This window comes from Cariama cristata, unplaced genomic scaffold (genome assembly GCF_000690535.1).
Source record: "Cariama cristata isolate BGI_N322 unplaced genomic scaffold, ASM69053v1 scaffold2999, whole genome shotgun sequence".
Taxonomy (NCBI): Eukaryota; Metazoa; Chordata; class Aves; order Cariamiformes; family Cariamidae; genus Cariama; species Cariama cristata.
In genome coordinates, this window is record NW_009637220.1 from 15,180 (window position 1) to 28,212 (window position 13,033).

Genomic DNA, 13,033 nt, shown 5'->3' on the forward strand with positions numbered 1-13,033 from the left:
CATGAGGGCTTAGCTACGTACCATGTAGCTATAACATACCCATGCTATATGGACTTCAGTTTCAGGGTGTTGCATGCATTGCAGTGGTGCAGATCACCTAACAGACTGAGTGATTATAGATCGATCAGCTTATTGGTCCAGTCTTGGGCTAGCTGTTAGCACTTCAGTGGCCCGTATGGCGATCAGCTCTATACTGATAAACATTGTCATATCAACTGGTAAAGGGAGAGAGCAGGTAGGCACATGTTGGTGATGCTGTTGAAACAGTTGTTTCTGTTTCTTCTGCTTTCACAAACAGAACCCATCAATATGACTTAAACACCAAGATATTCCTCCTTGTGGAAAAAACTGTATCCTCTAGAAAAGCCTTGCAGTTAAAGCTATTTTAAAAAAAAAAAAAAGATAAACAGTATTCCCCATAAGCAGATGTGTTGGCAGATAATGAAGTGTTAGATTGGTTATGTCTTTCGTTATGCCTAACATTTTGTTACCTTCTATAATTGAACTCTAAAAAGTCAGTAGTTTTTTTGGTCTCACCTTTATGGCTTTCTGTAGCGACACCACCTCCATGCAGATTGCAGCTTTCACAGCCACTCTCTAGGATAAATCAGTGTACTCCGAATCTTCAGGCTAAGTTTAAAGGAGTGTTTTGTGTTCAGTTATGCCAGTAAAAGAAAATATATCCTGAAATAAAAAGGCAGGTACAAGCAGGAGAAACTGAATATATAATACTAAATAAATAATAGACGAGAGATCTCCTTTCAGTAACTTCATGTGCTAGCTTTTAAAGGTTAATCTGCTTTCAGATTTTGTTGTTGCTGTTTATGAAGTATTTGGCATAAATAAAATTCTCCCAAAGATATGTGGCCTACCAGTCCTACATGTTGTTTGTATAGAATAGTCTTCCGTCCAGATACGAGCAAGCTACCAGCGCAGCCTCGGAGTCAGAGCCTCTTTGCATAGGCTATATTCTATGAATAGCTGTTCAAAGGGATTTTCTTAGTTCGTCAGTCTTCTAAATTCGACAGGGGTTTAAAACTTGTTTTCAGTACAAGGTTTACGCACTATCCGAGCTGCTGTTGCCCTGCTAGTATCTATCTGATTAGGAGGACTTTCTCAACTGCTAGTCTTTCCCCTTCTGTGTCTGCTGGTGCAGTTCACCTGTTCAATTAGGTGTTTGCAAACAACTTTACCTCATTTGTGACCTAAGTGAAGTTGAAGTCTGGTAGTCTGGTTGCTGCTATGGGGGTAAGCAGAGCTGTACTTTTCAATCAAACAACCTTCTAGATGGATGATGAATTAACTTCTGTTTCTAGAATCCCTGACAATATTTTGGTCTGACCAGTTAATAGAGGGTACAGAAGGAGGGCAACTCCCCATGGTGCCAGAAGGGTGGGTGCAGACTGACACATCTGACTTAATTGCAGTCCTACAGAGAAAAGCTAATAAGGAGCCTTATTCTCAGTAGCTGGGAACCATCACTTGTCATTGAAGTCAGAGTTTCTTGGCAGTGATGAAAAATGTCATAGCTGTGAATCTTGAAGTTCTCGAATGGTGAGAACAGAGCACGTAAGTAGTTACAGAGAGCTGAAGCGTGTGACCCATATACCTTATGGCCTTCTGCTTTGTTCCAGCTGTGCTGGGGCAGAGGTGGCTCTGAACCCTTCTCCTCACATGGGGGGAGACCCTAAGGAAGGGTGCCCTTGGCATGAGGTGGCTCAGCAGCCCCTTTGGCTGGCTCCATAAAAACACTGCTGCTGCCCACTTGCTTGTGTTGTGTTTCCTTTGCTGCCAAAGGATTGTCTCTACCGGCGTTCAGATGGGAAGCAAGGACACGCAGTATTTTTCGATGTCTCCCTGCATGGTTATAAAATGAAGCAATATACCAACCCCCACAATACTCGAAATACCTGCTGTTAAAGGTGGTCAAATAAATACCTTCCGTTATGTTGAAACCAATAAAGAAAGTCCACTAACAGGTTTTTATCTCATTGGAGCGTAGGCATAGCTGAACCTTGTCATTGAATTTTGGTTTCTGTCAGCCAGACTTCTTCATTACCCTATCTGCTGAGATAGAAGTGAGACAGAGCTGCCATAATAGATCACTTCATTTTGAAGGGTTTCATGCAAGGTTGAGGCTACCATGCTAAATATTCATGATTTATATAAATCAATTAGCAGTACTTTGATTTAAAAAAAAAAAAAAGCCAACACCCAACCAAACGTTCACTTTCTTGCTCTTTCTGTGAATTGCAGTTTTCTGTGGCTTTGTCAGTTGGCCTGTTAAGCAGAGTAGGTACCACGGGTGCCTGTGTCACAGTACAGTGGTTACAGCCTACCATATTCAGGGTATGACTGTCCCAGGAGTACGTCCTGTAAGATATTCACTTAACCTGCAGAGTGCTATCTAGAGGAAGATACTGTCAAGCAGCCATCATTCTGTGGGTTGGAACTGAATTAGATTTGCCATTTCTGTGGTGTCATTGGAAATATGAGCTAAAAACAGTGAGGCAAAACTGAAATGTCAGTCATCTAATTTACAGGGGAAAACAGACACCCAAAAACTCTTACTGAAACCTCTTTTTAAAAATTGTTTGCTACATAGCCTTAGCAAAGTATATGTAAGAGCTTCTGATTTAATTTTGAGTACTCAAGAACACTTCTGTACTTTTTCCGGGTTTTAAATAACTGGCTTTGAAAGAAAAGTCTAACTTTAAGCACTCAATATCAAGAAGTTTGACAAGCCTGTACCTTAATTTGACTAAATGTGTTGGAGCTAGTGATTTTTTTTTTTTTTCCTTTTTTCTTTTCCTCATAATAGAACTCTTGCTAAATTACATGACTGCCTCAGCTGGGAACTTGCTATGTTAATTTAATAAGCACTTAGAATAATCTGGAAAAACCTGGTCTTAACTGGCAGCCCACAGGGAGGATTTGGTGGAGGGAGTCCAGAGAGCTACCTTTGCTTTGGAAGATACAGGAAACACCTGCTAGGGCAGCACATAAAGTCAAATAGAGGATCCTTTTCAGGGCTACAGAGCTGACTGTCACATTGTCAGCTGTCTGGAAATGCAAGAATTCCAGTTCACCTTGCAGTTTCTTGCTGGTGATGCCAGTACAGCATTCCAGTTAATGGGAACTAGATTAACGAGGCTTATTTATTGCCTGTGTATGTAAGGTATTTGGGTCTCTGATTTGGCAGCTGATACTTCAAGTCCTTTTATTATCTTCTCTGGATGCAGACTTTCTTCCATTGTATACCCTCTGCCCAGACTCTTCGGATTACCTTATTTTTGTCAGGGTACTGTATAACAGCTTAAAGAAATCATTCCTTTGGTCATACAAGACTCATCTGCTAAAATTAACACAGACTTCTTCTCCCCATCAAGTCACAGCATGCAGCATTCCTTTTTGTACCTAGAATTGTGATCCAGAACACGTTCTCCTTAGCTGCGTATGCTATGTAGGATGTGAAGAAAATAGGCAAAAAGTAAAGCTGTCTTAACTTTGAAATAGATCGTGATATAATTGAATTGTTGGTTCGGCAGACTGTAAAAGTATGTATATTCAAAGCACTATGTTTGTTTCTCTTTTAGTCTCTGTTGGAAAAATTCTTGATCCCTAATGCTTCGCAAGCAGAAAGTAAAGTTTTCTATTTGAAAATGAAAGGAGACTACTACCGTTACTTGGCTGAGGTTGCTGCTGGAGATGACAAGAAAGGTATTGTATGTCAGCTTGTGGCTAAATATTGTCAAATTTGATTGCTTTTGGTGGGGCGGTGACACGACTCTAATTTTAGAATAGTTCTGATTTGGATGTAAATTTCTTTAGTAATAGGCTTCCTGTTTTCTGAAGAAAAATCATAGATTGTTGGCTTTCAGATGAGTTGTGAAAGTTTCCATGTACCTGCCCTTTGAAGCAGGGAACAGATGTTCAGTCACGAAATCTTGAAATTGGCTCCAACTTATACATGCATCTAGTTTATCACTGAAGTACACGTTTATGCGTCTTCTGCCTGGCTGAGGTTTTTTACCTCGTTGTAGGGGGACAAAGTCTTGTAGCTTTTTGACGTCTTATTCGTGCTACTTCTCCTGCATTTCTACAGAACGCAAAAAATCTGCATAGGTTCAGTGAGCAAAGAGGATAGAAACCACCTGGAGAAGAAAAGGATTAATAAGACTAATCTTACTGTTAGGAAAATTTCTTTCCTTACCACAGTAGTTTAATGTCCAAATGTTTCTTATTTCCTCAAGTTTCTTGTACAGTCATGTAAGCAGCTTGTCATAATTGCAGGTAAGTTGCCTTCACCTAAATTTAGTTAGAAAAGTTAATATAAGGCACTTAATATATTAGGTGGCTTAACTGCTGTAATTGGAGACACCCTAACAATATGCTTATTCCATGCAGAGTCACCTTCAATTCAGAACGATGCATTATGTTTAGATATAGCTTGTTGCAAATGGTGCTAAACTGTTTCTTGGAGCCAGTTTAGGACTGGTGGCAGCATGCCCTGAAGAACAGCACGCTTCAGCACAGAGCCCAATCTGGCAACTTCTGCTAGCCCTCAGCTGTTTTCTTGCAGACTCATTTTAGTCTGTGCCTAGTCCACAGAAGTACGGGATGCTTGGGATTGCATAGACAGTCTGAACGCATGGACTTGGGACCCTTGGGGATTACTGGAGAACCGTTCAGCTGTGCGGCTGATGCTCGGTAGCCTCTGCCCTTCCGTAGGACTCGCTAGGTTCCTTGCGGTGCTGTTGAACACGTGGTGCCCCTGTGGCCTTGTGCTGCCCCCAAGCCAATAAGCTCTCCCAGTATGATACAGAAGGATGTCTGCCCAACTTCACAGAAACTAGATTGAGTTTGGTGTAGAGGTGAAACAGACTTGGAATATTCAAGGGGATGGATGTGTCTGCTTTAGCTTTGTGTCATATGTGTTGTGTCCACATTATATAGGGTAGCCCAGTTTCCCTGGTATGCTGGATAATAGGGAGCTGCCTGAAGATACTAAGACTTTGTATAATAGGGCTTGATTTGACTTCTGTTGCTTAGTGCGTGCAAACTGACCCAGTCTTGGTGACTGAGGAATTGCATGCGTAACTGGTATTTTGGATGTGTTACTATACAGAGAGTAATTCTATTTTGCTTTCAATAACGTCTGTTCACATGCGTAGAAGGTACAATATTTTTGAGTCCTAAAGTTTCTCTTTCTGTTGAGGATTAAGTTACAGGCTTTAAAATTAGACTGTGAAAATCTTTGTTTGAAATGGTTTTGAAGTTCGTTTTTATTGAAACGAGTTTCCTGGCTGAGCAGTTTTTAGTGAGTTTCAAGGTGAAGAAAATGTTTTGAAAGCCCATAGCTCATAGTTGCTATGGCTCCTAAACTTAAGAATTATTCCACCCGCCCAAGTGTTTCATCTCACAGGCTTTTCTTGTATGCTGTCTGTGACCTTGGAGAAGAGCAGTTGATAATTATTGTTTAGGACATAATGGCCATTTAGTTGGACAGTATTCTTTCAGCCTTTTGCAGTAAATACTACAACAGTATAAAGCTCCCAACTCTAGGAATTGGATTTTTATCTTCATAAACCAGATTGTTTATTTTATCGACTGGGGTTTTCTTACGACTGTCTAGTGGACAAGAATGTCAAGCCAGTCCCTCACTCTGCTATTTTAGCCTTGAACTTTGGAACTGTACAACACTTTCTGAAGAATTCAAGGTTAAAAATCTTGCAGCTTTTTTATACTGGTTGTCTTGTTTTAACCTCAGCTGGCATCTCGGCCCCATGCAGCTGCTCGCTCACTCCCCCCACGGTGGGGTGGGTGAGAGAATCAGAAGAGTAAAAGTGAGAGAACTCATGGGTTGAGATAACGACAGTTTAATAGGTAAAGCAGAAGCCACGCACACAAGCAAAGCAAAACAAGGAATTCGTTCACCACTTCCCATGGGCAGGCAGACATTCAACCATCTCCAGGAAAGCAGGGCTCCATCATCCGTAATGGTTACTTGGGAAGACAAACGCCATCACTCCAAACGTCCTCCTTCTTTCCCCAGCTTTATATGCTAAGCATGATGTCATGCGGTATGCAGTATCCCTTGGGTCACTTGGGGTCAGCTGTCCTGGCTGCGTCCCCTCCCAACTCCTTGTGCACCCCCAGCCTACTCACTGGTGGGGTGGGGTGAGGAGCAGAAAAGACCTTGACTCTGTGTGAGCCCTGCACAGCAGTAACGAAAACATCCCTGTATTATCAACGCTGTTTTCAGCACAGATCCAAAACATAGCCCCACACCAGCTACTGTGAAGAAAATTAACTCTATCCCAGTCAAAACCAGCACACTGGGTGACTGATTTAAAAGTCAATGGAATACATCAAATTTTCCACAAATTTCCCCAAATCACTGCTCAAAGGGTAACTATAGTTTCTCAAATAAGGAGAAAAAATATGCAGCTTTTTTGGAGGTGAGGGATTTATTTATGTTAAAGAAAAATTATTAAAAAATAAAATGCTCAGCTTAATTCCTTGAAGTTACTTGTTTTTCATGCTGCTTGTTTTGCCGTTCATAAACAACACCATTTTTCTAAGTCTCTTCCAATATGAGGAGAGTAAAACGCTTCTCACCATTTCTAAATTTAACTTAAAGTAAACCTGATTCTTCTCAACTGTAATGTACCAACTTCTGGTCACTTTCAGGGTATTATGGCAGTTGTCTGATTTTTCTGAAGCACTCCATTATTAGGGACAAAGCCTTGAATAATTGTGCAGGGAGTGTCTTCTCTCTTCCATGCTGAAGAGGACAATATGACGCATTAATTTTTGTGAATACATAAAGGTGAACAAATGGAGATTGCATAGACATCCTGAATATTGGTATTCAGTTATTCTCCGACTTTGATTACATCTGACTTAAATACTGATGTATTTTTGAGTCCTTAGCCTAAAATTCCTTTCTTCATTTTTGAATACATGTGACTGACACTCTTGCAGAGATCATGCTGGATGCATTTCTGGTTTGATCCAGAAATGTTAGGATTGGAGTCCTTTTTGCATCTGAATTGAATGACTTCCTGCCCACCTTTTTCTCAGATGCTATTAACAGTCTTGGAGAGTGCAGGATCAATGGTCCCTTTGTGCTCAGAGTCTAGCACCTCTCTTGCCTCCTGCGGTCATCAAGGGCATAGTCCAGCTGGTGGGCTGTGTTGGGCCATGATCTCTGACTTGTGCAGGCCTAGTCTGCTCATAAGTTCAAGTGCGTTCAGTAAGAATGGAAACTGTTGAGCTCTTCAGTTTTAGTGTACACAATATAGTTGTTTTATTCAGCCAAGTGTTTATAACTTGTACAATTGAACCAATGAAGAGAATGGCAAAAGATTAGTATCTTTAAAAAAAAGAGCCCGGTTGTTAATTTTTTTTCTCCCTTACTTCAAAGTTTGTATGTACTAGAACTTTTAAGCTAGGTAAAAATGCCTCCCATATCTGCATTGGAAACGAAACTATGTTGGAAGCTTTTAAAAACACTTATTTAATTCAGGTTGAGTTATGCCACACTATCTTTGCCAAGCAGTTTGGATGGGAATTTGTAGATGACCGTTACTGAAATGGTTCAGCATGATAGGCAAAGGTCATCGGTGTTTTCTGTGACTAAAGCGTGGCTCTGTAATGCTTTGCAGTGTTTAAAGACATTGAAATTGTGGTGCTATATCAAACCTGTGTGTAGTTAAAACTTCAATTCTGTACCTGTTTGTGTAGATGGTGGGTTTTATATTCCTTACGTGCTACAAAACTGCTGCAAACATTTGTAAATACAAGTAGTCACAGGGGCAGGGAGAGCCTCAAACCTGTGATTCAGTCAATGACAACTTCCTGGTTTTTTTAATAATTTTTAAACGTAATTTAATAAAATCCTCATAAAATAGCAACTTGTTAGGTAAAGTCCTCATTGACAGGCATTCACTCTTAACATACTTTGTTCATGCAAGCATGAACACAGCCCTGATTGTATGTCTGAATACAGTATGTGAATTACTTACTTGTGGTTTTTGTGTGTGTTTGTTTTTTCCCCAAAGGGATAGTGGAGCAATCACAACAAGCGTATCAAGAAGCTTTTGAAATCAGTAAAAAGGAGATGCAGCCAACACATCCTATCAGATTAGGTCTGGCTCTGAACTTCTCTGTGTTTTATTATGAGATTCTCAATTCCCCGGAGAAAGCCTGTTCCCTTGCAAAAACGGTAAGTCGAAGGGGAGGGGAAAATTCCGTGTAAATTATTTTTATAATCTTTTGTCACATGGCCAATGGAGTTGTTTGTTTTTATAACACTAGGCTTTTGATGAAGCAATTGCTGAACTTGATACATTAAGTGAAGAGTCATACAAAGACAGCACGCTAATAATGCAGTTACTGAGAGACAACTTGACAGTGAGTATCATTAAAGTTTGCATATTGTTGATAACGGGATTGGCCTTTTTGGCACTCAGTTGTTCATTCTTAGCTGTGGAGCTGTGTCTGTCGTTTACTTACAGATGAGTTTAGGGTACATCATGTTCCTGAGTGGCATCTTTTTCTCCTGCCTAGTCTTTTTTTGTCTGCATGCTAATTGACATGGTTTTCTGAGAGAGGACAAATTCACCAAATTTTTCAGGTTTTTTTATTCAAGGAATTTAGCGTGTTTAAGTGACATAGTTTGGACTGTGACTAGCAAAGCTACTACCTTTTGTTAAACAGCATTTGAAAATACAGTCACATTTGCCTCTTCAAAACTTAGTCAAATTTCATATAGCTTATTCTGTGCGATTGTGTGTGTAAGGGATAGACCCTACGTGAAAAATGCAAACAGAGCTAGCAAGTCCATTTAAGGACTTCTTGTTTGGGGTTTTTTATTATTTGGTTTTAATTTTGGTAAAGCTGAAATTGGAATCGGTGCTAGCCTGGCTATTTCCATGGCAGTCATAAAACAACTGTTTAATTCTTTTTTTTCCTTGAACTCAAAGCTGTCTGATGTTAAGTTATGGATAAAGATTGTGTTTCTCTATCAGGGTAATCAAAATCTTCATATTGTGTGTGGATTTCTTTTTTTAACCTACTTTGAACTTTAAAACTGGCAAAGATAAACATCTAAAGCAAATGTAAGCAAACATGCAAGAGTGTAATTAATGGCATAGTTCACTCCCCAGTCTTTGTGGAGGGAAGAGCTGCAAGCAAGAACTAAAAAACTAAGAAGCACCTCTTGTTGCCACATGTAGCCCCTTGTTCACATTCTGTGCATCTGACATGGGAGACCTTTACAAGGCTGGACTTCTTTTAACATAACTAGAAGTAATGTTGTACACTTGCATAAAATTGGGAGTTGCCCTATCTTCTGCCATTGTTTCTACCACTTTATTTCCCTGTTCATTGGATCCTTTTCCAGTATAATGGCAACTTAACCCTACTGAAAAAACTACTTGTGATTGTTTCAGCTGTTGCTTAGAAAACAAATGGAAGAGATTTCTCAGCCTCTGTAACAGAGACAGATCCAGGGTTGGCATCGCTCTCAGTGTCTCTGTGTACTGTCCCCTTGAGTGAGATTGCTCAAGCGCTGTCCTCTGAATGAGTGCTATTGAAATAGAGAATAGAAGCTGAATTTAATTGCTAGCTTCCCAGTAAAAATAATGTAAAGCTTGTCATAGCAGTTGGAAAGCAAGTGGTTCATACAAGAGCAAGAGTTGGACTGAGCTACCATAGTGTGTGAATTATGGTAGTAGGCCTGATAATTGATGTGAGCTTTCCATTGTAAGGGAGAAAGCTGCAGACAGCTGCAGGATCCTGTATTCTTGAATGAATGACATGTCTTGCCTTAAATGCTTAGTGTGACCTGTATGAGTGCATTGATTCCATGTTTTTCCACAACTTCTTGACGTAGAAAATAACTTTTGATGTATTTGTGGCTGACAGACTGTAATGAATTTCATAAATGTAAAAAAGGTTTGGTTTGCTAGTTATGCAAGTCTGTGACAATCTGTGAGGTAGACTTTTGACATGTTGGTCAGTTCTGTGCAGGAGCGGTATCCTCACTTGTTGATTCTTTTTATGTTGAGTCTTGTATGGCTGAAGAAGAGTCTGTGTTCATTCTCAGCAGGGACTGAAGGCAGAGAAGTGTTCAGAGGGTTCTTTAACATATCAAGTCAAATCTGTTTTACTGAGATTGCTAGATAATTCCTTCTTTGCTCTGTTATGAAATGTTTGTTTTCTTTAATTAAAAAAAAAAAAAAAATCCCTTCCCCCTAAGGGTTTGTTTTTTTTTTTCCCCCAGCTGATTTGCTAAACTGTGCTCTCAGTTGGTAATCCTCCTTTCATAGCAGTTAGGCCCTTTTTATTTAATGAATAAAGGTATGTATATGTACATATCTGTAGATATGCTAGAGGTGGTAAGGATTTAGGATAAAAGCCTTGATACAATTCTGATAAAGCTGTTCTTACTAACTGTTCCTGGTAAGAACAGCACTGAAATTGAGAGTATTGTAGTATTATAATAATGTAGTATAGAATGTAGCATAGGGGCTAGAAACAGACTAGTATGCTGTTGTCTCAGGGAAATAACTTGTTGCTTAGTGCCTTCAGGAAGGAACATTTAGTGCAGATACCGTGTATTATGTTCAGAGCAAGAACAAGGCTACTGGGCTTGCACAGGTTTCTCTATTGTTTTGTATTCCTGGAAAGGATAAAATGTTTCTGGTGATGGATTTTTTTTTTTATTTTTTTTTTTAAAGCATCTTGTGAGACCTTAGTGGTATAACACTGTAGGTAGAGAGAGAATTATTTGTTCTTATGTTTTACCACCTTATACTATAGAGCGTGAAGGATTCAGTTAATGCTGCTACCACTCCATAAAGTGAGAGATTACAAATCATACTGGTCTGGTAATAGTTAGGAAGCAGCCAGCGTGGCATAATACTTGGTTCACAAAATAATGTCTTTGCCCTGGGTATTGCTCTGGAACTGATGCTTAGTTTCCTTAGCTGGTACTTAATCTTGATATATGCCTCCTTAGTATGATTTTATGAAGCTGAAAATAAGATTTTGTGCATACTGCATGCTTAGCCTGATTCTTTTCCCTCCTTGCCCTGCCCTCCAAATTCGGAAGCTCTGTGTTCCCAAAGTTGCTGAAGGGGCACGCCACTGACTGATAGAACCAAGGGATAGAGATTTCAGTGACATTTTTGTTTTTAAAAAACAAAAAAACTTCAGATGCCTGTTCTGAAGAGAACATAGCATTCACTATAATGTTGGATGGGGAGAGAGACCTTCACTGAAGCTCTTCCTTCAAAAAGATGCATAAAGGTCGCTTAAGGAGAAGGTACAAATTCACAGGAAACCAACTATTGTTAGTTCGCGATTCTCATGTATCTGTTCTGTAGGTCTGATTCTTGCCTGCTTGTAACCATATTTTATTGAGCCTTGTGGATAAAAGACTCTGGTTTTGGCTGCTCGTGAACTCCTCATTAAATGCAGTGTAGAGTTGGGTCACCTAGGACTAGATTTCCATTTTGTAATAGCCAAGAAATATGTTCATGTTAATGTGTTCGGTTTTTTTTTTTTATGGTGCTTAGTAGGAACTCCTGCAAAATTATCATTTAAGAAGTAGGCTTTCTTTGTAGTGATTCCTTATTAATTATTAGTCATAAATGGTAATATCTTGCATATTTTACTCTGTTTTCTTTCCCAAACAGTTGTGGACATCGGATACCCAAGGAGATGAAGCCGAAGCAGGAGAAGGAGGGGAGAATTAACCAGCCTTCCAACTTCCATCTGCCTCATTCTGAAATTTACACAGTAGACCATTTGTCATCCATGCTGTCCCACGAATAGTTTTTGTTTACGATTTGACAGGTTTATGTTACTTCTATTTGGATTTCTATATTTCCCATGTGGTTTTGTTTAATATTAGGGGAATAGAGCCAGTTAACATTTGGGGAATTTATCTGTTTTCATCTGAGGTGGCCAATATAGGGTTGTGAAATTTTTATACAAGTTTTACATGTTTGGCATAGTACTTTTGGTACATTGTGGCTTCCCACAAGGCCAGTGTTAAAACAGCTTTCTATGTCAAGCAAAGATGACTGCTTGCATATTGGTCTGTCACGATGGAAAAAAGGGATAATCAGTTGCAGCCGCAGGTGTAGTTAGTGTGAATATTCAAGCTGGAGCGCACATGGCTGTGAATAAACTGATGTCCCATAGATATTGCATGTCAAGTCAACATGTGAGATCTGTGGAATATACCAATCAAGTGTACATCTTTGATTGCAGCTGAAGTGTTCCTTAAGACAGTTTGATAACCCAGTCAACTTTCTCTAGAGAAGGACAGAGAAACGGTTCACATTCCATTATTTGTAAAGTTACCTGCTGTTGCTTTCATTATTTTTGCTACACATTTTATTTGTATTTAAATGGTTTAAGCAACCTAAGAACAAATGTACAAGTAAAGATGCAGTAAAAAATGAATTGCTTGATATCCATAATGACACTGTATATCGAGCACAGCAGTAAAACAAAAACCCATGTATTTAACTTTTTTAGGTTTTTTGCTTTTGTGATTTATTTTTTTTTTGATACTTGCCTAACATGCATGTGCTGTAAAAATAGTTAACAGGGAAATAACTTGAGATGATGGCTAGCTTTGTTTAATGTCTTATGAAATTTTCATGAACAATCCAAGCATAACTGTTCAGAACATGTGTATTAAGTTGATGTAAGTGGAATAAAAGTTTTATGAATGGACTTTTCAACTACCTTTGGTGTAGATTTCATGTCATCTGTCTTCCCACACCTTTTAGAGTAATGGCAGTATTATACACTAATTCAATATGGAAGTATTTTTATTATGGAAAATCTTAATACACATTTAGGCATTTAGGTAATTTCAGGGAAGTCAAGATTGAATACTTCATATCTGATTTTAAGATTGCTCTAATTAATTAATTTACACCTTTTAGGTGCCTACAGCTTTCTGACTCTCCAGGTGGAACTCTGGAGATACCTTAACAAATGTACA

The 13,033-nt window shown here is 39.2% G+C and overlaps 1 protein-coding gene across 1 annotated transcript in view; it reads left to right on the plus strand.

The window, feature by feature from the left end:
* The window catches only part of YWHAZ (tyrosine 3-monooxygenase/tryptophan 5-monooxygenase activation protein, zeta), a 26,746-nt gene extending 13,976 nt beyond the window's left edge, over positions 1-12,770 (plus strand). Inside the window, exons 2-5 of the mRNA XM_009708197.1 lie at positions 3,597-3,720; positions 8,067-8,230; positions 8,323-8,418; positions 11,709-12,770. Coding sequence (XP_009706499.1) covers positions 3,597-3,720; positions 8,067-8,230; positions 8,323-8,418; positions 11,709-11,768 — 444 coding nt within the window. The 3' untranslated portion in view covers positions 11,769-12,770. The remainder of the gene's footprint in view (positions 1-3,596; positions 3,721-8,066; positions 8,231-8,322; positions 8,419-11,708) is intronic.
* Positions 12,771-13,033: the final 263 nt, after the last annotated feature.